Source organism: Anolis carolinensis, chromosome 5 (assembly GCF_035594765.1).
Source record: "Anolis carolinensis isolate JA03-04 chromosome 5, rAnoCar3.1.pri, whole genome shotgun sequence".
Lineage (NCBI taxonomy): Eukaryota > Metazoa > Chordata > Lepidosauria > Squamata > Dactyloidae > Anolis > Anolis carolinensis.
The window spans coordinates 178572147-178598919 of record NC_085845.1 but is presented as its reverse complement, the minus strand read 5'-3'; the positions used below and the strand labels follow the sequence as shown (position 1 = coordinate 178598919).

The 26773-nt window shown below is 38.0% G+C and overlaps 1 protein-coding gene across 1 annotated transcript in view; it reads right to left on the bottom strand.

The window, feature by feature from the left end:
• Nucleotides 1–9012: 9012 nt before the first annotated feature.
• Nucleotides 9013–26773, bottom strand: part of nuak1 (NUAK family kinase 1) — a 63811-nt gene continuing 46050 nt past the window's right edge. The window contains exons 3-7 of the mRNA XM_003220888.4: nucleotides 25504–25655; nucleotides 24011–24076; nucleotides 16763–16882; nucleotides 16330–16462; nucleotides 9013–14332 (exon numbers count right to left, since the gene is read on the bottom strand). Of these exons, the coding sequence (XP_003220936.2) occupies nucleotides 13188–14332; nucleotides 16330–16462; nucleotides 16763–16882; nucleotides 24011–24076; nucleotides 25504–25655 (1616 nt within the window). The 3' untranslated portion in view covers nucleotides 9013–13187. The remainder of the gene's footprint in view (nucleotides 14333–16329; nucleotides 16463–16762; nucleotides 16883–24010; nucleotides 24077–25503; nucleotides 25656–26773) is intronic.

Below are 26773 nucleotides of genomic sequence, written 5' to 3'. Positions count from 1 at the left end.
AACCTGGGCAGAATTTCCTGTGCCTGGCCATCAAATTTAGTGGGTGGTCTTGGATCAGCCACTCATTCACAGTCAAATCCGCATATGAATGGCACAGATGTGAGCCCATCTGAGTTTAAAGATCCTCACCAGTGTGCTTTCTTTCAGTCCCACCACCATCACAGATACAGAAGAGGGTTGGTTTTTGGTGGCTGATGTTCAGATAAATTCCCTCATAGCAGACCAGGTTGGCCCCTGCTCTGCTTTCTTTCTCCCAATGGACAAAATGTTAGTAAGTTGTTGCAAAAAAAAGACTTTTAATAGCTGTGCTGTGCTTTTTATTTTCACTGCTACATGAGTATTATCCCTTTCCCAAATACTGCCTTTTCCCCTCTTTGGAAGAACCTTATAGGTCCCGCAGCCTTAAGAGCTCAGATCATTCTTGGGGATCCATTTCACCTACCATATTCTTTTTTAAAAAAAAAATATTGCCATCTGGCAGACGAGACAGGATGACAAAGACAAGGACAACTAGTCTGAGAGATAGCTTTTATCCTAAAGCATTAACTATATTGAACTCCATGGTTTCACATTGATGTGGCACTGGAGGCTGTGAGGTGGTGGTTGGAGTGTGAAGGGATGAGTGCGTTATTTTGTGGTGTGTGCTGTGGAAAGCATTTAATTCCATTGTGCAATAGCACAATGACAATAAAGATATTAAATTCAATAAGAAGTGTTTTGGGTTTTTCTGGATTTTGGAATACTCGTGTCTGCATATCCATACATAATGAGATATCTTGCAGATGAGACCTAAGCATAAATATGAAATCCATTTATGTTTCTTGTACACACAGTCTGAAAATAATTTTATGCAATGTCTCTAATAATATTCTGCATGAAACAAAGTTTGTGTAAATCAGAAAGAAAAGGTGTCATTCTCACAGCCATCCATGTGGACAACTGCAGATTTTGGAAACCTGTTTAACATGAATATTTTAAAATGCTTTTAACTGTTTTTTTTATTTTTAAACATTTTGTACTACTGGTTGTTTTATCTGCATCTTGTTTTTAATCTCTGCAGAAAGTTGTCTTGGCTCTCAAGTTGGAAAAAGGTGGAAATATTGAATAAACAAATAAATAAATAATGTATCACAATGAAGGATTAAAATAGGAGAACTTTCTTTAACACTTTGGAGGAAGAGTAGGATACAGATGATTTGAACCACTAGTCTCCAGTGTCTTAACTCATAATTTATCTGTTCTGCAGCCCCAGCATACTAGCACAGTAGTTGAAACATGTTGGGAGCATCCGTTTCCTACATTAATCTTTGGAACGCACCCTCCCATCTCTCCAGGTACAGTCACTGCATTCTCTGCTCTCCAGAACAGATTTTAAAAAAAAATTGCAGACAGTATCACAGAAAAATCTCTTTGAAGAATAGTCTGTGGGAATGTTTGCAGTTCTTACAGTCCTTTGAAGATTTACTGCTTTAGCCACTTTGTTTTCAGTGGATTTCTGCCCTGTGCTGTTACTCTTTATGTTTACTTTTGCTTGTAATATGTGGAATCCCATGCATATTAGCAAGGCAATGATTTAGGGCAGTCAAGTTGAGAGTTCTCATTTACAGACAGTGAAGTACCGGTATTTATTCAGGTTGGCTTTATTATGGAACAAAACATGAAGTTTGTATAATTTATGATGCCGTTGTTAGAATGGATTTTGTATTTGTTGTTTGCTAATCTGAAGATCTTAGGCCCCATCAACACTGTCATATCATGCTTCTTTCAGAATGTAGTTTAACTGCATTGAACTGGATTGTATGGCAGTGTGGATGGGACCCCAGTTGCTGAAAGTGGTTCTCAGCATGTGGGTCCCCAGATGTTTTGACCTTCAACTCCCAGAAATCTTAACAGCTGGTAAACTGGTTAGGATTTCTAGGAGTTGTAAGCCAAAACACATGGGGACCCACAGGTTGAGAACCACTGCTCTATATGGTAACACCTTCATAAAAGTATTCCTACCAAAGGGAATGATTGTCTATCATATGCCCTTGGAGTTACTATGGAGTTGTAATGGATGATCTAGAAAATTCCTCGAGAAGATACCTTCGCCTTCCAATGCAATTCTATGGTATACTGATGTTGGAACTATACTAATTTGAAGTGTTACATGAAACTCTTTCTTTTTTTGATGTCTTTATTCTGAGATAGAAAATAAAATCCTAGGTTTAAAAAAACGGGGTGGGGTTTGTGTATTTTGTTGGTTTGTGTATTTTGTTTGGTTTTTTGTTGGTTTATGGGACTAGCCTAAGGCAAAAAATGGTGGTAGACAAAGAAAGAAAGCAAGAGCATATGGAAACCAGGGCAGAGAACTGACAATAGTAAAGGAGATCTTTGGGAGAAGACAAAAATGATGGAACACAAACTGATTTTCAAGAGCTTACATGGAATTACTGGAAGGACGGAAGAGGTCATGAACCTTAGCAGGTGGCATCTGACAAAGCCAAAAGAAAAGGAAATTTGGAAGTAGGGAGCTAAGCAGAATGGGCAAGGAGGAAGGTTTAACAATCACATTGAGGGACACTGTTCTAGGAAGAGAAAGAAAGCACATGCACATAAGAATGATTTTTCTTGGGAACAGCAGGTACCAGTAGTGCTCTTTCCACTTTAGCACACCATCTTTGACAATGCCGTTTTTATCACTGATCACAATCTACAAGTTCACTTAAAAAAATTATCCAGAAATAAATTCTGTCTTCCTCTGAAAGGCAGTATCACTGTAACACATTTTTAATGTTTTTCAGAGTTATTTTTTGTTATTCACTGCATTGCAGCTCCCAAAGCAAACTGAAATGACCTTTCAACAATAGGTTGCTTCTGCTCTGCCGGAACTGAACAAAAGCTTTCTATTTTATAAGCATGTTTATTGCAGCTGTAGATACTTCGTGGTGAAAGGTCAAGACATTTTGTGACCTTTGCAACGGATGACCTAATTGAAGAATCACGATGCCCTCTTTTGTTGTTGTTGCTGCTGCACTTTTAGGCAAGAACGAATGAGTCGCTTGAATCTCAAAACACTCCAATTCTACAAGCTTTTTGGAAATTACTGGAGCGCACTGAGCAGCTCTGACCTATTTCAAATAAGAGAATGTAAGTAATTAATTCAAGTTGTCATGAGTGCACCTTCCATATAATCTTGGGATGTGCAACTTATGGAGTTCAATGGTAATTTAAGACAGAAGTTATCTTAGCCCAACCTCTGTAATAGTATTATCACGATGAGAGAAACCAAAAGGTGACTTAATTTGCCCCTTTGCTCCATTCTTGCCTGTTATCTCTTATGCTGAAACTATGCTTAAACTGGGTTAACAGTCATGGGAACTACATTTCTGTGAGGCGTATGTTTCACAAAAGAAAATCACTGGATTTATGTGTAAATGTGTATAGATGTTAGAGCTTAGAAAAATTACTCCTTCAGACTGCTTTGGCATGGCCAATGGCCCTGTTGGCTAGGGCACTCAGGGAGTTATAGCCCAAAATTTTTCCCAAGCTTTAATGTGAGGTGGACAAACAATTCCACCTCAGGTGGACACCTGTAACAATGTTTGCAGGTGTGTGTATTAAATTATAAGAATCTATAACTAGTAGTAGATGATTGTCTACCATCCTCTTGCTAGATCTGATGGCATGAGCCAAGAGGTGTGGACATCGGGTTTTCAGCCTTTTCTTTTGAGTACTTCTCAAAGGAAGTACTTCTTACCGTAGCACTTATTTAACTGTTGGCTTCACTTCCATAGGATGTAATGAAACTGTCAATTTGGATAACTTTTTAAAAGTGGTTAGACAAATTAACAATGAATAATGCTATCAATAAATGTTAGACACCAGTTAAACTCAGTGTTGGTTGATGGCAATGGAAGTGAGAGGGTTGAAGTGGACTTGTGCTGTTTGTGGGCATCCTATGAGTTGGCTACTGTGGGAACAGAATGCTGGACTTTATCGATGTTTGATCTACCAGGAAGGCAGGTGTGGGAGGAGGTTCACATTTTTACTATGAAATAAGACTGGAGTTTCTTTTTCAATTAACAGATAGACTGGCCAGGCATAACTGCATGAAAAACCTGGATCTCTCAATTGATTTTTATAGGGCAGCAACCATTTGTCCCACAAGCCAGAAAAAAATAAAACAAAATGACATAAATATGAATCAGTAATATTTTCTTTTAAGACAATATATACATTTTGGCATGAGTGTGTTGATTGACATGCCACCTCTTCATGGGCCGGGACATTGCACCGGGAGTCAACGGCGAAAGGGAAGGTGTGAGAGGTGCCTTGTGATGCCCCATGCACTCTTCCTCTTTCCCTTATCACATGATGGTGACAGGACAGGGCGCATTGATCACACTGTCCGTGTCGCCATAATATGGAAGAAAAGGTGGCAATGCGCATTGCCCCACCACACTTTCCTCCATCATATGGGGAAAATGGAAGGGAAGTGCGAGTAGGGACTGGAGTTAAAAGAGAAAAACTATTTTTATATGTGCTACTTTAAACTCTTGTTGCATTTCTGTTCTTTGGGTTCCGGGCCATCTCTAAATTATATTGGATTGAATATAAATTTATGTTTTAAATTATTTTCTCCTGCTGTCTATATAGCATTAACAAGTAACACATGCCAGACCAAAAGACATTCTAAGTCCCTCACTTTTTAAAAATATGCAGAGCTTTTTCCCAGCTTAGTCATGCAGTCTGAATGCCGCGTTACCTCCTTCATCTGGGAGAGTGTCTCCCTTTTTCAATTTTGTCCCAAGCAGTACCAGCATGGTCCCAGTCTTCTTGATAATTTGAGAATAAAACACTCTTTCTGAATGCTGAATGTAATGCAACTACTGTCTTTCATTAAACTTTGTCTCCTGATAATTACCAAAAATATATATAATGGATTTGTGTTGCAAATTTTATTTTTGCACGCAAAGCAATGGAGGTCCCCCAAGCTCCTTGTCTGCTGTCAGCACTTAAAGAGGCAGTCAAGAGAAGCCCTGTCTCCCTGCTGTGTTAATGGGCACTGCCTGCTCTCAAACATAGGACTGTCTTGGCTCTTGGTCTACAGAGACATAAGAGAGCCTGCTGTGTTAATAAGTAGTATCCCATTCTGTAAAAAAAAAAAAAAACACCACTGAAAATATTCTGGATTTACATGCCTATAATCTTCTGCCATTACCATAGGCCAATACTTAAATGAAGGAATAGCCCAGGCTCAAATTTAGTTGAAAGGAGTGGTTAGATCAGGCAATTACTATAGTTGCAGTTTGGGATGTGGAGGGGGGAAGATGGAGAGAAACCATCATTTGGCCTGATTTTGTATAGTTAAGAATGTGACCAAAATATTGATTTAGGAACTTTTTTTGTAAAGGGCCACTGTGCAACTTTTAAAAATACGTATCGATCCCCTTTTCCTATGGAACTAATTGAAAATTTGCCATGATTAGTAATTTAAATGCATCACAATTCAATCTTTTTTGAAAAGATTGAAGTCACCAGTTGGTGACTTTCTGCGTTGACTTTAGGCAACAATGGGCTACAGAAAGCATAATGTTATGTGGCCCAAGGATTAGTTGGCTTTGAGCCTACACAGTTATAGCTCTATTAATCTGTCATGGTTCTGTCCTATGGTAGCCTGGAATTTGTAGTTTGATGAGACTCTGGTGTATTCTGGTTGGGAATTATATATACCCCTCCATAAACTGCAAGTCATAAGATTTCATAGCATGGAGCTGTGATACTTAAAGTCGAATAACATTGCTTTAATTCTGTACTGTGTATTGGCCACTAGTCTAGCTGCAGATTGGATTGACAGGACCTCTTGTTGCTCTTTACTTTAGCATAACCCATAAGACCATGGGATTTTTTTGACAGCTTCCTTTCTGTATTCATGAGCTATCCCTAAATACATAAAAGCATTTGTTTTTGCCCATTTCAATGTATTACCATCAATATTATTAGATAGTTGGTTCAATAAGATCCCAGCTAATGAGCAAAAAAAAAAATGTGTGCAAGAAGTACTGGAAACAGTTGATCACAGAGTTTTGTTCAAGATTGCATGTAATATCTACTCTGTTAACAACTTTTTTCTGAAAATCCTTTTGTAAATATTTCTTCTGATTATTTTTAATATTCCTACCCCTTAATTTCTAAAAGAGCAGACAGGAGGGTTTTTTTTTATCTCAAGGAAGATTAGTGGCAGGAAAAGTAAAGATCTGTGTTTTATTAAGTGTGCAGTTGTTTGACTTTTTGCAGTCTCCTGTAAAATATTTTTTGGTCTGTGGCTGCAATGAACACCAGTGACGCTTTGAAAAGTAACTGTCTGGTCTAGAACTTCCAGACTCCCTTATCCAGCATCATCACCATAGAGCAAAAATGTACTTTTCCAAGTTCTGATTGGAACTGGGCTACAAATGAGACTCAAGGTAGCATGGTATTCAGTATATTGCATTTGTGATGGAAAAGCCATGTTGTGCAGTTTATTTAGTAAACGTGGACTATTGTCTTGAATTTGGGGAAATTACTGTGACATATTCTAACCTTCCTGAGTCATTTTGAGAATGAAATAAGGCAATGCCACAACACAACTAAACATACATTTGTTATGTGTATGTGCCTTTAACGGCCCTTCCAGACAGGGCCCAAAATCTGAGGTATCCAAATCTGAGGTATCCAAATAACGCCTCCGGTAAAAGAAATAATTTGGGACAAAGCAGTTAAACTCTGCTTTGTATCGAATTAGATACCCCATTAGATCCAGGCCTTCCTGAAAGGACCGGGTCTAATGGGGTATTGGGCCTGTGGGGACTGAATCCCGGGCATCAGTCTCCACAGCCCTCTTGGTTCTTTGGGCTCCATGAACCCAGAGAACCAAAAGGACACCCCCCCCTTTCCAACCCCCCCCCCCCAAACCTGCTTTAATAGTTTAAAAAACTTACTGGGCTGCCATTAAGTTCTTTTGGCAGGCCTCCTGGCATGTAGAAATGATTTGTCAGGAGGCGGAGAGGTGATCTAGACACCCCTCAGAGAAAGCCTGGGTTTTGGAGGAGGGTGTGTGGACCCAAATCCGCAACAAACCTTGAGAATATTATCAAGACTTTAATAAGACTACTTTATGTACCAATAATTATATTTGTTAAAATTAGACATTGAAATATGTACTTATCTGTACAGTTGGAATATATAAACTAATACTACAATCATAATATATAAGTGAAAGTACTTGAGAAAGTATAGAACTATAACTTACTTTATATTATATTATATTATATTATATTATATTATATTATATTATATTATATTATATACCATACTTTTCCTTTTTTTCCATTTTGCTTTACCCCTCAGAGAAAGCCTGGGTTTTGGAGGAGGGTGTGTGGACCCAAATCAACACCAAAGCGGGTTTTTAAACCCCATTTTGGCATGAATTTGAGCAATGTCCGGAAGTGCCCCAAGTTGCCTGTTGACTTATGGCAACTTCATATATTTTCTAAATTTTTCTTAAGCAAGGAATATTCAGAGATGGTTTTCTCAGTCCCTTCCTTGGAATCATAGACGACAGCATCTGGCATTTGTTGGTTGCCTCCCATCCAAGTACTAATCAGAGCTGACCTTGCTTCACTTCCAAGATCAAGTAGTATCTGATACCTTTTGGATACATTGGTAGCTTTCTCTAATCAGTTGCTAGGACATCACTTTCTCCTTTCAAGTATCAGACATTTCCAAAAAAATAGAATCAAGGGAACCTTTTATACTTCTGAAAGCTCTGGCTTCATTACATCCTTCCATGAACTTAAAAATCTTTTCCAGAAGAAGGACCTTTTTATTCAGACTGAAATTTTATGGCTTGATGGAGGCTTTTACTTTTATTTACTGTACTTTACATTTAGATTTTCAATGCATTTTTAAAAGTTACTAGCAATAACTCTTTTTCAAATACACGGAAGCATATAAACAAGAAGAAAAAATACATCATTGAAATGTCTCTCGTGGGACCCTAAAAAAAGCCTAAATGAATCTAAGATTCAGTCATGCTTGGCATTTTAAGAGGGATAATAATTAATGCAAATAAAATCTAGATCCATGCACATTTTTGTTTCCTCCCAGGCAACCAATTTAAAAACTAAAAATGACCTTCTTTAAATCATTGCACATCTGATCATAGCAGATGGTGAGTAACCTTTTGTTCAATTAGGGTCTGGATACAAAAAGCTTTTAAAAAAGAAATCAGGAAAGTATAATTTCAGAGGAAAATATGCGGATTTTATCTTTCTGCTGGTTGTTTAGAATTTTATTTTTGTAAGTACTCTCGGCAACAAAGGTCCACATGGTTAAAACAATGGTATTCCCCACAGTAACCTATGGATGTGAGAGCTGGACTATAAGGAAGGCTGAGCAAAGGAAGATAGACCCTTTTGAACTGTGGTGTTGGAGGAAAATCCTGCGAGGGCCTTGGACCACAAGAAGATCAAACCAGTCCATACTCTAGGAAATAATGCCCGAGCGCTCACTGGAGGGAAGGATATTAGCAGCAAATATGAAGTACTTTGGCCACACAATGAGAAGACAGGAAAGCTTGGAGAAGAGAATGATGCTAGGAAAAAGGAAGAGGGGCCGACCAAGGGCAAGGTGGATGGATGGTATCCTTGAAGTGACTGGCTTGACCTTGAAGGAACTGGGGGTGGCGACGGCCGACAGGGAGCTCTGGCATGGACTGGTCCATGAGGTCATGAAGAGTCCGAAGCGACTGAACGAATAAACTATTACTACTACTACTACTACTACTACTTTTGAAGTATTTGAAATGAAAAGTGGAATATACATTCTCTTTAAAAACCTGCTGAAAATTCCAATTCTTTCAGGCTGCAATCATACTACAGTTTATGGGTCATATTTGAAAAGTTATAGTATTAATTCCCAATGTCAGACAAAGCTATGATACCATAATTGTAGAATTCATAAATACAGAATTCATGGAAAAGAATAAACTCCATTCACATTTTTATTTATTGTTTTTATTTCGTACAAAAAGACAATATCGGATTAATAAAATACAAACACTTTGGGTGATTATCCAGCTTTTCCCCCTGCCTCATAGAGATCAAACCAGCCAATGAGCAAAACAAAAAGAAAAGCAAACATTTGAAAGGTAACAATTTGGCCAGAGCTGTAAAATAATGCTGCACCAATTAAATTACACCAAAATATATTATTATACCTTTGAAATGGCTTTCAGACCAATAAATAAAAAAAAACGACAAATTCAAATTTTAAAAGTCAGCTTTGAAATTAAAAAAACATTCCCAAATTAAATAAGTAAAATACATAACACTAATAATAATAATAACAATGTGCAGTCAAGTGTTCTGCTTCTTCTAGGAATGATAACATGCCAGTAAATCCCTACAGAACATTCTTTTTCCAGTTTGGCAGCAATCAATCATTCATTCACATTTGTACTCAACATGGCAGGCTTGGGCATCAGCCTAGGTAGAGCTCAATCTGGGAATGATTCTTGCAAATTCCCTCTCCTTCATTACATACATCAATTAAATGTTTACATGAACTTCATGGACAGGCAGTATAAATCAGCATGGTTCGGCTGAAAACAAGCTCCATTGCGGCAACTTTAGGGAGCAAGGCTTGCAAATCCCTGATTCAAAACATTCCCTGTATGCTGATGCAAAGTATATCCAAATCACTAAATGATCAATTTCCCCAAACTCAAAAAATGTTCCAAAAAAGGCACAGCAAACCTTTAAACAGCTCTACCCCTCTAAGGCTGTAATCCTATGCTCACCTACTTGGGAGTAAGCCTCAGCATATTCAGTACAACCTATTTCTGAGTAAATATGCTTAAGGACTGGGCTGCTTATAGTATACAGTACAGGTTCATAAAAGGTATAACACTGGGCATTAGACTGTCTCAGATATCAAGTAGTATTTAAAACAAGAAAAGTTCCTTGCCATGGGGGAGTAGGGAAATTGCCCTCAAACCTGTTAAATATGGTGATATGGATTTGGTGAGTATTCAGTGCCATTTTGATCAAGGTTGTGATCTGGAAGAATCGTTATTGGAAACTAGAACTAGCCTACCTGCAGTAGTGCATTGAAAGTGTTTTTATGTGAAATCAGCCACCTGGACATAATTATGAGAAATATAAAACCACACATTCTTCTACCTTGGATATTTTCATGTTTCCTTTGGAATATCTTCAATTTGGCACTAGTTTCCTGAGATTCTGGAGCCACCATCAGGTGGACCAATTTCTGTTCTCAACTAAAATCATGACGTTGGCACAGGTTAAACCTAAGAACAGAGTCTTGGTCTATTACTCATTGTTAGATGTGACTACTGACTTGAAGCTGCAAAGAATGTGACATGACCTTAATTCAACTCTATTGAAACTAAAGAGCTGTTTACAGGAACTGTGAACCAAAGTAAGCCAAGTGGTTCTGAATAGCCCAGACTTGTCAAACAAATAGTGCCTATTTAAAAGGAGGCTTACATTCACATAATCCAGTAGACCCAATGGTACCTTTATGGGAGTTGAAGCCTTTTAATAGCAGTATTTAAATAATATCCATCAGACATGTGTCCTGTCATCTCTCATTTTGACCTCACTGGCCATGCAGTATCCACAATACATATACATTCTGAAACTAAGTTCCTCATCAAGTCTATTATCTTTTCCTTCTTCATGAACTCTGTTCCTTCCCTTCCCTCACAATTAGTGACAAGGGCTCTGGAAATCTGTGCTCAGGCTCCTGTTATCTGTAATTGTAAAACTCAAATTCTACAGTTGAATGTTCCACAATTCTATGATATCAATTGCATAAGTCAAGGTATAGCATACATATTCTTAAGCTTCATGGTTCATACAATTTGAAAAGATGAATAAATGCATCTGCCTCAACATTTCTTCTTCCAGGGCAACTGTCTTGGTAGCTTTTTAGAGACATCCTGGAAGGTCTTCAGTGCATTGTCTCAATTATCTTAATTGATTCTAGCTTTTCTGTGGACTGCATACATAATGTATTAGAAGAAGTTACCGGCAAGGAGATATTCGCTCTGACTGGTACTGCTTAGGTTTTCTATTTCCCTGCATATTGTCATCTTGTCCTTACCTTGTTTTTGTTGGAATTTAATCCCACACTGCCCAAGACTGCAATCCTCAATGAGGAATAGTTAGTTAGCTTAGAATAGGCTACAGGAAATCCCTTCACTCTCCCCCCCCCCCCCCACTCCTGAATGACAGCTGAAATATATCTTTTTCTTCTCTCCTCTCTGTTTCTGGTCTCATTCTGATTGGTTATGTAGAATGGATACTTGCAGGTGCATGCCTTTTGCTTCTGACTTTCTACTTTTACATCTTAGTGCAGGCATGGGCAAATGTGGGCCATCCAGGTGTTTTGGACTTCAACTCCCACAATTCCTAACAGCCTCGGGCTCCTTCTTTTTCTTAAACAGCTGAGGGGGAAAAAGAAGGGGCCTGAGGCTGTTAGGAATTGTGGGAGATGAAGTTCAAAACAGCCGGAGGGCCCAGGTTTGCCCATGCCTGTCTTAGTATGTGCTGTATGTATTGAAACCTCTCTCTGCTTGTATGCCAGGAGAGATGTGTGCTTGGAGATTTTTCCCTCTCTTTTGAACCCTAGAAAGATGGAATTAGAGTAGCTCAGACCCAGTTATTTACTATGATGAAATGTAATTATCATTTTTGTAAATAAACCTTTTGTAAATTTCAAGACAGAACTCTGGATCTTTGCTTCCTATGCTCTAAATTCTTTACAGCCACAACACTTCACACTCTGCTTGCTGTGAGCTGAATGCTCAGCCATAAGTATCGTGTTTGCGTATTTTTGGATGCTCTGCTGTATTTCTGGGAGTTTTCCCCAACAGAAAATCCTAACAGTTTTAAATTATCAATTGCTCCTTGTAGCATGGTGTTTTGATCTGACCCGTTCAGCTATATTTAACTTCTTCCTGTATTATTTTGATTCTGAAAATACTAAATATTTTTCAGTCTTGTTGTCCAGCCTGCCTAGTAGAAAGGGAAAAGAAATGCAAGGAAGATATAGAATACAGACTAATGCAAAAAAAAATCAATGTATTCCTGAAAGCAGTAGAGCACAATTCTTTAACAGAACAGTAAAGGTACATAATTTGCAAAGGGAATCAATTACCCTTTCTTTGGATTGTGTCTACAGTTCAGTGGAAAACACAGATGCACTGGTAACAAGACTATATAGAAAAAGCAGGTGCATTGAAGTTTAAGTAAAAGCTCCCAAGATATTTTCAAGTTTTCCCCCCTGAAACATAGTGAAAACTCATGATCTCATTGAGATGGCCATTTCTCTTCAATTTAGAGCCATATTCTGGGGTTTGCTTACTATGCAGATTTCCAGAGCACTTGTTTGATTCGCTTTACTTGGAAAAACCTTCTTCCTTACTCTCACCTTTTCATTAGTTTACTACATTGCTATGTCTTTCTAGCCTAACTTCTATACAAAACACTTCCCACTGAAATCCTAAATGCTTTTCACACGACAGCTATAACTGATAATGCCAATCTTCAGCTGGGGCAGCATGTATTCATCCATGTGTGCAACAGTAGGCCTTCTGCTGCATATTTATATCTCTGGATCATGGCGTCATTTGGCAGGGAATCTGAAAATATAATTAACTTGAGCATATGGATGCTAACAAATCCACCTGCAAATAATTTTTAAAACTTAACTTCTGTTTTTTCTCCCTTTTAAACAATTCTTTCAAAAACCTTTTAGCATTATAGCTTTTCCAGTGGTTTGTTACCTTCCCTAATATAAATACATGTACTCTTTTTTCCAGTTTACATTTTGTCTAGCCTCAACTTACAGCCACTGGAATATGATCTTTTTCTGTCTGCCAGATTCCAGAGGTTTTGCTTCATGCATTATTGTAACTTCTTTGGACATTAGGTAGTATTTTGATTACATGAGCTATAAGGTTGCATAATGAGCATGAGATGAATTTTTCCTTAACATAACTGAAGGATTTCTGCTCAGCCTGTCTGTTCTGTGTCACTTCAATGATTATATAACTGTCAGCAAATTGATAATTGAGCCAACTCCATCATAAAGGTACCTCAAAACCCTTCCCATCCAGCCTTCTTATCTCCTATCTGCTAGTTAAGTTTGTTACAGATCTCCAGAGCTTTCTTGTAGACCTGAGTGACATCATCCATGTCTGTAAGGAGGGAAAAACTGCTGTCGCCTGTCCGATTCCGATAGCGCTTCAGGTACTGCGGTCGTGAACGGTTTTGGAGTCCCTGGAAATCTTGAATCTGAAGGAAATTTTCAGCTGACACACAGCTCCTGATTCTAAGCCTGTTTTCTTGAAAGTCCACCAAGTCAAAAGAGTCACTGGACAGAATGCTGTCGTCGCTAATCACGCTAGAAGGACGGCTGTAACTTCGAGATAATCCTTCACCAGGCAGGACTGGCCCCTCCATGGCTTCCAGTGTTGGTGTATCAGGGCTGATCAAAGCTGAATCTGTGCTGCTGGTTGAATATTTGCTGCTGTGTTTTAAGATGCCCTTGCGCCTGTAGGAATGGCTGTGAGACTCTATCCGTAAAGTTTCAATGATGCCTGGAGATGTGTCTCCATTTGTTGCTTCCTCACCATGGTCCAAGAGTTCGGAAGATTCACTCCGTTCTGGAGATGAATAGTAGCCAGACTCTCTTTGCTGAGTTTTCTTGAGGATTCCTTTTTTTGGCATTAAAGAAGACTGCTTAACACTGTATTTCCCTGTTACCTCCCCTTCCACAATGTTCTTAATGGACGCGCCTGTCCGACATAACTCCTGCTCCAATTTAAATGTGGAGGGCAACACTGGACTGACTACTCCTTCAATGAATCCTGCACTGTGAGACCGGTGTTCACTGTTGCTCCTCTTTTTCAAGATGCCTTTGGGCCTCTTGGAGTTTAATTTGCATGCATTTTCAACTCCTCCTTCCTGGATAGACTGTGAAATGTCATTTTCCTTCTTTGATTTTTTCAGGGACCGTTGTCTCTCTAGCGTGACCTCAGATCCCTTTGGTTTGGAAAGGCACTTCATTTTGGTATCAGTGTCTGGCTGGAGGCCACTTGAACGATGATGCCAGTCTATGAACCTAGACAGCAGAGGGGATTCAGAGTCCTGGAGGGCATCACAATCACAAACACTGCTTTTATAGCCCCAGTTCACCCACCAGTGGTTGGCTATGTCTTCAATGGTTGCTCTGCGTTCAGGATTCACCATCAGCATCCATCTGATCAAACCGCGAGCATCTAGTGACAAAGAATACCAGTTAAAAATCATTGTATCCTTAAAAATTCACTGTAATTATAAATCAATAATATTATAAAAGACAAGGCACTTCAGTAATGCAATAGCTATATGGAAGCACATATGTATGCTATTCCCTTACAAAAGCATTGTGATGAAAATTATCCCTGTTTCTGTAACCCAACCCAGTTTACTCATTATTTCCAAAGTGGGGTAGGGGTGAACATTTTTCCATTTTTAAAGGTACATGTGTGCATATCTGTGCTACTAACACATCACCCTAATCCCCAGTGAGAATATTACAATACAGAACCATTAACACTAATGCTTTAGATATTTTATATAACATTTCAAAGTTCTGAATAAGCCAGATCTAAGGAGAATTCAGAGCCAATAGTTCTCTCTGATTTCCAGCTGTTGCATGAAGCACTGTTCCATTCTGTCATGTAAATTCCCACTTGTAGTGAGAAGGAGTGTAGACCAAATCAGGAATTTTTCAAGGTTTGTGGATCTTTTGCTTTTCATAATTCTCAAAAATTTGGCTTAGTGCAACTGAAACTTGGTGCAATATAATTCTGGGTTCAAAGAAAGTTTGAAATGTTTATAACAAAGCATAAAATGCATATCTTAGAATAAAATGCCCATAAAATGTATATTTTAGAGTAAAAGCATGCAACTGTGTATTTTGTAAGGAAAACACATAAATGTGGTCTGTATAAATTGCAATCTGATGTGGAATAAGCATGAAACAGATTTAGGAAAGAAACTGGCTTAGAATGGAAGTGATCTAATTCATCTATTCATAGACCAGATTCATCTCTCCATATCCAACTATTTTGCATTCATAAGTGGCTCACAATAAAATTTTCTCTAGAGTCAGCCACTACTTTTCTATGAACTGCCTAACATTTTTGTTGTGTGCATTCAAGTCAAGTCTAATTTATGACAACCTTGGTGTGGGGTTTTCTTAGCAAGATTTATTCAGGGGAGGCTTGCCATTGCTTTCTCTAAGCATAACTTGCCCAAGGCCACTCCATGGATTTCTATGTCTGAGCAGCGACTCCAATCCTGTTCTCTCAGACACCAACACAAACCACTACATCATGCTGTCTCAATGCTGCCAAACAATAACGCACTAACATAGTTCATGGCACTCAAGAAATCTTTAGACATACAGTACTTAGTAATTTTATGTTATGTTAATAACCGCACCACTACATGGCAATAGACTCCTGAAATATTGATATATAATTAGACAAGCAATGTGTTTTTCACTGAAAGATATTTTAAGATATATCCTTGGTGAAGTTCTGGTCCCCAGGCATGACTTATTTCAGGAACACCTATTTATTATAACAATGAAACGAACCAAAAATAACCAAGAAATGCAAAGCCTCGTGGAAATTAAATGGTCAGGCTATTAGATTGTCTTAGCATTTTAGGTATAATGAAACATTTATTTGGATTATTGTTTTTAACGTGTTATCTATGATAACTACATTTGTGCCTAAAATTGTATTAACCTTTTGAAGTTATATGATTCAATAGCATTCCCCTGGTTGTATGATTGGCAAACCTGTCTCCACATTTTTCCTTTTATTACTCCAAGTAGTAGCACAGTTCAAATTGAGAGAATTCCAGGAACTACATGGCCAACCCATAAAATAAAATAAATTATGAATTGTAGTATCCTGATTGTTTCCATTTCTGTGGAGTAGTTTTCCTGGAGGAAAACCTATTAAAGCTATCAAGAGCAATCCACTAATATGTCTCCACCATCTTTACAATGCTGTTCCACAATTCCTGCAAATGTCTTTTACAAACTATGTATATTTCAACTAGGTGGCACCAATACAAATCAAGAGCTACCAGTTTTCTTCTATTCGTCTTTTTGCTTCAGACACTACAGTCTTTCATAAACCAAATTTTACAAAACAGGTAAAGCAAGGCTTTATAAATGCTTATCATTCTAACTCGCTATGCCAGATCTCTTTGATACCTGAGGGCTGCGTTGGTTCACGATATTCTCCACTGCTGATCTGCCTGATCAGATTTTTGTGATCAAAGCCATCAAATGGCATTGTTCCATAAACCAGAGTATAAAGCAATACACCAAGGGCCCAGCTGTCAACCTGAAGCAGAGAGACAAGAAACATAAAGACTAAGAAAATCAGCTCCCAAAGCCCAAGAAACTGCAAGAACAGGATATCTAGCTATGCTTAATAATGAACACACTGATATCTTGTTTGAAATCTGGCACTCAATATGAAAACCAAATGAAAGAAAGATCTCATAGGTCTTCCATGCCAGAAATCTATTTCCGTTATGACAAAAAACTTGTGATGATTTAGTCAGATTCCAAATATTCAATGCCCCAACCATGGGAATATATTTTCCTTTTTCTTTCTTCCTTCCCTGCTCCTTCTGCTTACCTCTGGACCTCGGTAAGGTCTTCCATTGACAATTTCAGGAGATGCATATAGTGGGCTTCCACAGAACGTTTGGAGAAATTTATCCTTCTGGTAAAGATTTGAAAGTCCGAAGTCTGCAATCTGCAAGGAAAAATACAACAATATTCTAAAGGACAATGTATGAAAATATAAGTAAACATCAGCAGTAGATATCATTCAGGAGCCTTAGCTGGTGTTTTTGTTTTTGAAATGGCTAAAAGTTTTTTTTCCAGGCTGTTCCTTTATAGTTCCACAAGTTCACTCTCAAAATAAAAATCATGAGCGATGCCTAAAGATGTGGGATTCCTAATTTATTTCTTCTTCTTTTTGGAAAACAAACATCAGGCAATTTGGAAATCCAAAACCCAAGGTGCAAGATTGTCCCCAGAAAACAGTGTTTTATGGCACCTTGTAGACCAACATTTTTAATTTGCTATAAATCTTTGAGAATTACAGTCCTTCTCATCTGACGCTCCAAGTTAACCAATGACTCCAAGGAATCTCTCCTTCCTCCGATGCATATGGATTGTTTTGTTTGCCTGAGTAATCTGCACTGTTCTACTAAATGCTTCCTGCACTTACTAGGCAGTGTTAGAAGGGGTAGTTTTAACCATTACCTGGCATATTAAGATTCAGATGATGTAAACCAACCTGGAAAAGGTGCCATAGATATAGTAAAAAGTTGTGGTTTAGGGAAGAAAACTGAAGATGACCCGCATAATGATTTCCACCAGCAGTTTTGAACTCTTCATTATTATATACAGGACAGGAACTAGATTGTAGTTCATGATTTCACTTATGTCATCTTTAAACATTATTTATTTTGTGCTAGTTCACCATGCATTTACACCATGTTTGCTGAGTGCATGTGTATATGAGGGGGGATGATGCTGAATATGCAGCTGTTCTCTTTTCATTTGAAATCTCATTTTTGAAACAAGTCAGCATTTCAACCCACATTTTAGCAGTTTTGAGTATGCAGACAAAAACAGTGCTCTATAAATTCTTCAGCATACATCTGGAATCTAGTTAGAAGAAGTTGGTGTACAACTGCAGTCTGTAAATGTAGTCTTGAGGATCAGATTGCAGTTAATTACCTTAAAGAAATTCTAATTTCTTATCAAGTCACTCTGCCTGGTTAGCAACAAGTCAGTCATGTTGGTTCTGATACTGTGGTGTATGGTTGCTTAGGACAGTCTGTTCCCTTATCATCACACAATCTACAAAAACATGGATATCTCCATGCCAATATTAATATACACAAAAATGCTTTTTTTGTATTCATTGTGGCCATTCAGGAAAAAGTAATTCTATCACAACCAACTCCCATATTCACAGACTAAAGTTTATCAGCTTTTCCCATTAAAGTTGTCGTTTTCCCTCCTCCCACTATGGAAAAAATGTCATAGTAGCCAAGATTCTTTCATGTTCTTGGCACTTAAACACAGCCAAAGTATTACATCAAAAAAAGCTTTCCCAAACAGGGAGGGGTTGCAGAAAAGCCAGACTTTGTATTCCCTTGCTTTACCTTAAAGGAAATAACTGTTTCCACTGCTTACAAGAAATGTGATGAAACATACTCATGGACCATGAAACATGTACTCCTCTGAAATATTTGGGCTTAGTGTAATTTGGAATTGCTACTTTATTTTACTTCAGTCTGAAACTGGACCTTTCTCTATTAGCCTTTGATTTAGAAAACGTCGCTGAATTATAGACAAGAGACTACAATGTTCATGAAATCCAAGATTTGTCTGTGGAGTATACCGTACAGTTCCAAAGAAACCAAATTATATGTATAAACAGGGTTACTAAGCCTAATTTCGATTGCTCTATTTATCTTGTTTTCTCATTCTATTTTCCATTTGCTAGTAAATTGACTTTTTTTTACTCCTGCTGTAGTCAATTTCTCTGTGTGCCAGAGAAGACAGTTATCAATTCATTATAAATATAATGACAATTCTTTAGCTTAGGTCTCCTGGCTTCCTAACTGTATACTGTCCAGTTGCAGTAAAGTGTAACATTTTCCAAATATTGTGACTCTTTCTTGTCTTTGTAATTTCCTCATTCAAAGATCACAACCTTTAATTCACTGCATGTCCAGGAAGGCTGACATGGTCTGTAATTGGATTTTAGGTACTGCTACTTCAAATGTCAGATTTGTGCCCATTTGTCCTCTTGTGTAGCACTGTCCTTTTCATTCAATGTTGAGTATAGGCAAGCATTGTGAAAAACAAGGACATGTACTTCTCATGTTGTGAATGATTTTATTCCCCCCCCCCCCCCCGGTAATATTGCAGGGACAGTAATGTTATTCTCAGAAGTGTAATAATTATGAGTGAGTAGAAATTGGCAGAGTTTGGTGGCTAGGTGTGCTGTAGCCTCATTCAGAATGGTATTCTTGATAGTCTGTAGTTCATCCTACATAGTGTGAGATGTTGCTGTAAAAATACAAAAGAGGTTGTGGACAGACTATATTTTCCTCAGAAAAACAACTGGATCCTTCACATAGGTCAGGGTGGTATGTCAGTCCCTTATAATATGGGATTTCCCTTGTTATTGAATAACATACCCTAAGAGGGCCTCAGAACACTTCCATCAGATCCAGGAACTAGTTTTTATCAGGATTGCATTGTAGCCAAGAAAAATTTAATTGCAAAGATTAAGATCCATAAGGGAACTCCCTTGCAATGTTTACGGGAGATCAAATTCTTCTTTAAAAATATACAAAACTCTCCACAAAGCTAAAACGAAGTACAGCATGACCACCCATATCCATGGGAGATACATTCCTGGATTTCACATGGATAGGCAAAACCACAGATAACAAACCCTATTTAAATGAAGTGTTGCACCTCGGGTTAGCTTCACCTTGCTAAATATACCAGACAACACACAGGCTGAAGTCTTTTGTAGTTTATTAAAAAATAGAAGGTTAAAAGTTCTTTAAAAGCAAAAATGAAGTTCCAAAAGTTCGTTACAAAACAAAGCCTTAAACTATAATCCAAGAAATCACAAAGAATAAAACAAAGTCCCAATAACATGAACACAAAGGTTGCAAGATAATCCAGGAAACGAGAGCTTGCTTCTTGGTTAAACAAAAGTTGCTTTGGCAAAGGTTTTTTCTCCAAACACACTGCTTTAATACCCTTTGCCAAGCATGAAAGCATTTCTTTGGCCTCTGACCTCCTTCTTATTTGCTATTCTCACACTCCTTCGAACCCTGATTTCCAAATGAATCTAAAGATTCTGTTTCATCAAGGTCAGTCAGCTCGTTAGCGTCAGCCTGCTTGCTTATCAGACTGAGAACCAGACTGAGAACTGTCCTCCCTTTCTGAGTCAATTTGCACCTGGCTAGTTTCAGTTTCATCAGCATCATTTCCTGCTATGGAAAAAACTCTCTGTTCCTCATCCTCTACAACAGAGACATTCTGAACCTGATTTTGAACCTGAATCCCATCATCCCCATCAGAGTCAATATGAGGTTCCAGCTGAGTCACAACATGAAGGACTTCCGGCCATGAATACCAGAGTTGAGCTGGAAGACCTTGAAAATGCCAAGTGAGGCCATATTTTGTCAGAAGTGGATAAATACTCAGTAAACCATAAGTCCTAGTTTTGCATATATGGGGGTCATACTATATTTCTCTTTAGCCCTTTAGCCAAACAGCTGAGTGGAATAATCTTGTCCATGCAATAAAATCTGGTTACACGGTTTCCTGTTGGCACTTCATAACAGCACATCTTACTTCTGGTTCTGTATGTTCCCATATCCCTGCAGAGAGCAGGGAGACATACATTTCTATTCTATATTTAGAAGAAGAAGCGCTTAGTTTTTGTCCAGAAAGTATTTTAGGTCTACTATCTAAGTTTCAGAAGCAATCAAGCTGATAAATCTTGCATGTTGGCATCCCCATTTTTTTAAAAAAGGAGGAAAGTCAATTCCAAATAGTATTGCTCAATTGGCCAACTTGCTACATTTATTTATTTTCAGTATTTATATTCTGCCCTTCTCACCCCGAAGGGGACCCAGGGTGGATCATATTACACATATAAGGCAAACATTCAATGCCTTAACATAGAACAGAGACAAACGCAGGCTCCGAGCTGGCCTCGAACTCATGACCTCTTGGTCAGAGTGATTTGTTGCAGCTGGCAGCTGGCTGCTCACCAGCCTGCGCCACAGCTTTTTGATGGAAGCTCCATGACTGGATGATATGAGAAAGCATCCTGGATAATGAACAAGGCAATTTCAGGTCAGGCTGATCTACTCTGGATCAGGTTTTACTTCTTCAATGCTTACTGGAGAAATATACCTTTACACTCAAAGGCCTTAGAGCTGCTTTGGTCTCTATCTCCAGAGGTAGATCCTGATTTAAGCTTAAAGCTTTGACAATGGATCATTCTGATGCCATTGCCAGGTACACACCTGGCAACCAAAGTCCAAGAGAAACCGCAGAAATAGTTTGGCTGAATGGAAAAGAGGATAGGGTTCCTAAACCTAACATATTTGTGCAAAAAATAAAATTTAACCAAGCTGTGCCATCTGAAAATCCCTTTTCTGCATAACTATTAAAGGTGCAAAAACATTTTTCCCATTCCACCTGGCCTTCTAATTACTATAATATTAGACATCTTTATCTTCAGAGACAGTTACCGGTATATTATCATATTCTGGTCACTACTTTTATGAAGCCTCTAAAGATGACATTGAAAGCTCTTTTACTCAGAATCCTGTGACCCTGATAGAGCATTATCACATGGATATTTGCCTGACTTATAATTATGCAAACTATTAACAAACCATAGTCCTTTGAAAATTGCTAGATGAAATATATTACCTAAGGCAAGTTAATAAAATCTTTAAAATATAAAAAGCATTTACATTTACTTGCAGACAGCCCATTTCTAGTTTCCTAGAAATACACATTTCCCAATATTTTTGGTAAATGAGGTTTTCCAGATTTGCTCGACTGAACATCAATAATTTACAATCCCAGATGTGTTTCCTTGCCAACAAATATTGTTTAGTGAAACAATGGAGAGGCAGAAGTCCCTGAGATCAAAACAGAAACCACACTAAAAATGAAATCTAAACCTACAAAATCAAACATTATAGTGTCATTTGTTTTATATGATCACTGTTGATGTGCCTGAGCGCAGTATGGCAAAGTAGATATAAGGAGGAAGGGAAATGTTTAGTTTGACAAAATCCAGATTCTGGTATTGTAGGCAGTGATGAGAATAAGAGTGGGGGATAAAATGGAAATTGTCTTCAGTTCTAACATCTCAAAATGTTTATTGTTATCAAAACACCAGGAACTTCCTTGAGTACACAAGGAATATTAGTATGGACATTACTTTTTAGTGTATGCATATTGATGATATTCAGTCATCAGGAAAGTATGAACAAAGTAATAGGAAAGGAGGGGTATGTTTCTTTTTCTTCCTATTGAATTAATCCAAAGAAGAATATTAAGAAAAAAAGCCATACACTGGATTCTCCTTGAATATTTGTTTTTGGTAAATAAAGTAAACAAAATATTAGGGGAGACACTATGCAATATCATCATACCTTCCAAGCAATTCTAAAAGAACACAACTTAGCACTAGATTTATAACTTTAAAACCGCCAAATTATGTTTTATTGAGGAATAATTTGGGTACCCGGCAGTGCTTGGGTTATTTGAAAAGAGCCTTGTTTGTTTTTAGATGTTAGGTAATATCAGTTTAGACATACGTTACGCTATCTCTTAGAAAAAAACTCAGTCTTTGCTTTTGTTTTTTATGAATGCTCCCATGAGATAAAGATGTGGATGAACTACAAATCCCAAAAATCTTGGGTCAACTCTCCCCAAACTCCGCCAGTATTCACAGTTGGTCATGTTGGGTCTGTGTGCCAAGTTTGATTCAGATTCGTCATCAGATGGGTTCAGTATTCTCTGAATATGAGTGAACTATAACTCCTGGATGTCAAGGTCAATCACTCCCAAACCCCACCAGTATGCCGATTTGGCCATGTTGGGTCTGTGTGCCAAGTTAGTTCCAGGTCCATCGTTGATGGGGTACAGAGTGCTCTTAGATTGCAGGTGAACTATACATCTCAGGACCTCCAACTCCTATAAATCATGTTGAATTCTCCCCAAACCTCTCCAGTATGTTCAGTTGCTGATCAATTCCTCTGTTTGCTGTGTCCCATAGGAAAGGGTAGGACACGGTTAAGAGAGAAGCAGTGGGTGGGGTCATACAAATAGATGTGCTCCTTGTAACTTGAAATGTCCTGGGAGGGAATGACTTGGTGGCTCCTTAGCACTGGGAACTATAGCCTATTTGTGGAGGCTGCGGACACCCATGCCACATACACACATACAGATTTTCACTTTTATTCTGTGTATAGATTTATACGGGGAATGCTATGGATGGAGTAATTGTATGTGAAGTGTATAACAATTGAAGTTTGGGGTTTTATTCCTTTTTTTTTTTTTTGCTTTTATTTTTTGTGCCAGCAAGCTTTCAGTATCGTATGATTTCCAACCATTCCTTGTGAAACCAACTGGCAATGAGAGGAAAGTCTCTATCATCATTCAATACTTTGAGTTTTAAACAGCTGAAGGTAACCTGGGAAATTAGTGCTGTTCCCAGAACATCACCACATATCTTGTATCATAGCCATCCTTTTCTTCCAGGAAAAATGAAAAGGTCATTCCCATACTTGCACTATGGATTTTTGTCATAGTTATGACATCACAAAAAGGCAATCTGAAAGCTATCATTGTGCTTGGAGTTCTAAGGCCACTTCCTAATGAAGGACATGTGCTATGCTTGAGTTTATTTTGAAACTAGATTTGCTTATTTTTCAGACATGATCAAAAGGATGTTCAGAGTGCTCCAGAGGAGGCACTTGAACCTTACAGGCCAAGAACGTTTTCATGGTCCCAGCAGCCAGCAAAAATACCATCTGCAAAGTAAATCAGCTTGTGCTGAGAGTCTACTGTTTTGCCTGCTGATTTGCTATTGTTCCCCTTCAAAGGGAGGAAAATCCCATTCCCTTTCCTCCACATAACATTTGAAAAAAACTAAACATGTGCAAACTTTTGAGAGCTCTTTGAAAAAAATTAATTGGGGCAGCAACTCAATTTAATGTTAAAGTCACATTATCTGCATAAGGCTTTGTATTGTGACATTGTGAAAGTTTTACAAACTATACAAGAACAGCAAAAAGAAATTTACCTTAATATTGCAATTGTCATCAAGAAGAATATTTTCCAGTTTTAGGTCCCTATGGACAACGCCATTCTGTGGGGAAAAAAGAGAGAAAAGGACATTAGGATGGACAGACAGGCATTTTGTGGGAGGGCTTGATACCGAATGGATTAAAGAAGGGAGCCATCAGGGTGGTCTTTGCATTTCGATTGCAGTCATGACACTTGCAGCCTAGTAACTAGTGACAGGAGATGTATTAGTCACTTGTTGTGTGGTTAAGGGAAGAATGACTGGAATCTGTCCTCCCACAAAGCCTGTAAAACAGCAGGGGATGCTTTTAGGACCTTAATTCCAAGGCCAATCCTTCTTCTACTGTGTGAAAGTAATATATGCTTCCCAGGCACCAGAAAGCCCAGTCACTCTCACTTTCAGTGTTAAGTTAACCATGATAAAAGATCTGGTTGCACAACTGGTCTTTTAGGCATGATGCTATAGCCCTAAAAGACAAATGTTAGAAACTAGATCTAACAAACTGAGCTTGTTATAATGTCACTGAAATCTAAACACACAGAAACATGCTGTTGATTTCCTGTGTTGTAAAATAGAAAAGCCGAAACCTACAGTCTTAAAAAATGTAGTTAATTTTAAAATATAAAATGCAGTGGAAAAGGATTTAAACTTATTATCACCATGCCAGAGTTTAGAGAAATTTTCTAAACACTTAACAGATTATACCCCTTTTTCAAATAAACTTTTGTTATTTAAAAGTCTTTTATTTAAAAAAATATTTTATTTAAATTTTTTATTTTTATGGTAAGGATTCAGAACTCTATTTTTTTCACTATGAATTAGTAGTGGCACGTATACATTTGGAACAGCAAGTGTGTGTGTCTTTTTATGCCTTCACCACATATACTGGAGTCCCTGGTGGCGCAATGGATTAAACCATTGTGCCGGCAGGACTGCTGATTGAAAGGTCAGCAGTTTGAATTGGGGCAGCGGTGTGAGCTCCCGTCTGTCAGCTCTAGCTTCCCATGCGAGGACATGAGAGAAGCCTCCCACAGGATAGTAAAAATCCGAGCATCCCCTGGGCAACATCCTTGCACATGGCCAATTCTCTCATACCAGAAGAGACTTGCAGTTTCTCAATTTTCTCCTGATGCTGAAAAAACCCACATATACTAGTGTCCCTGTATCAGGGCCAAAGTGAGATAAAAATTAAAAAATGCAAAATATTTGAAGCCATTTACAAAGCAATAGCAAGCATTAATGCAGATATAATCAATATATGAGACTATTGTGCAATCACAAATACACATGTCTTTCACCATGACATATCTGCTTAGAAGCCAACAGCAAACAACATCCAAAGTATCTGATCACTTTTAAAATGAAATGAATTCCATCTTCAGCTTCTATGAAATAATTTTGGTTCTTGGGACACAGCCACTGGGAACATAGGGAACAAGATACAAAACAAGCATCACCACATGAATGTGCCATCTGTTGATGCGGCTCACCTTATGGCAGTAATGCACAGCAGAGACAATTTGCCGGAAGAAGTGTCTTGTCTCTCTCTCATTCAGCCTCCGCCTTTCGCTGATATAATCATACAGTTCTCCTTTGCTTGCATACTCCATGATGATCACAATCTTATCTTTATTCTCAAATACTGCAGATAAAGAAACCCTCCACATTTAATTCAATACATTTAAGAATTAAACTCATATAAACTCACAAAAAATCTTGAAGCAACGTTCTCTTCATCCCCACCCTTCTGCTGCCAGCATCTTTCACTTAAAAGGATGGATAAATCAGTCTGTTTCTATTCTGTGTCAGGGTGCATCTACACAATAATGCAGTTTGACACCACTTTAATTGCCAATTGTAGTTTGGTGAGGCACCACTACTCTTTGGCAGAGAAACAACAAACCCTGTGATTCCATAGCATTGAGCCATGGCAGTTCAAATAGGGCCAAACTGCATTAATTGTACAGTGTATACACCCTCAATTTCACATGTGCTTATTCATAACCTTGTTCGTCTTTTTTATGTGATAACCTGTAGTTTTCACTCTGTAGTTTTGTACACCTTGAACAAAAATTAGTATTTAACACATTTGTCATAAAATGTACATTCTCTGAGTTTATTATTTGCATAAATATAGCCACACTTCCATGCTCCTTCTGTCTTAATATACACAGTTTCTGGTGCCAATTGACCTTTAAATTAAGAAAGCAAACAAGTAAGAAAATACAGCTGGTGGTAGGAGATATGAAGTTGTCTAACAGGACTGTTACTCACTCAAGTCAAGAGATTAAGTGGCTTAAATGGGTGACACAAGGTATAACCCGCATAGGAATATACTGACATACCAACACAGTACTAATTTCATTCCAACATGTTTGTCTTGTCTAGTCAAGTAACTGGATTCCCAACTGAGAACAGAAATGAGGCCAAATTGAAAATTGAAGCCACTTTCAGTTCTCCTTCGTCATGCAATTACATCAGGAAGACAACCCAAATACTTCATGCACAGGCATGTAATCCATGTAAAGCATACATTTCTTCCTAATGCTTTGCAAAAGAAGAAAAAAACAAAATTAAAAACAATTAGTTTTGTGGGAAATTTTAACAAAAGCTGATTGAAATAAAAGCAAGCTCTTACGCAGTGTTTAATTCACCTTTTTGTTTTCATTTTATGCTATTGGAAGTATATAACTTTATTACTGCTATACTATTTTACATTTTATAGCTATTCCAACATGCCTTCATTGAAAAAAATAGTGT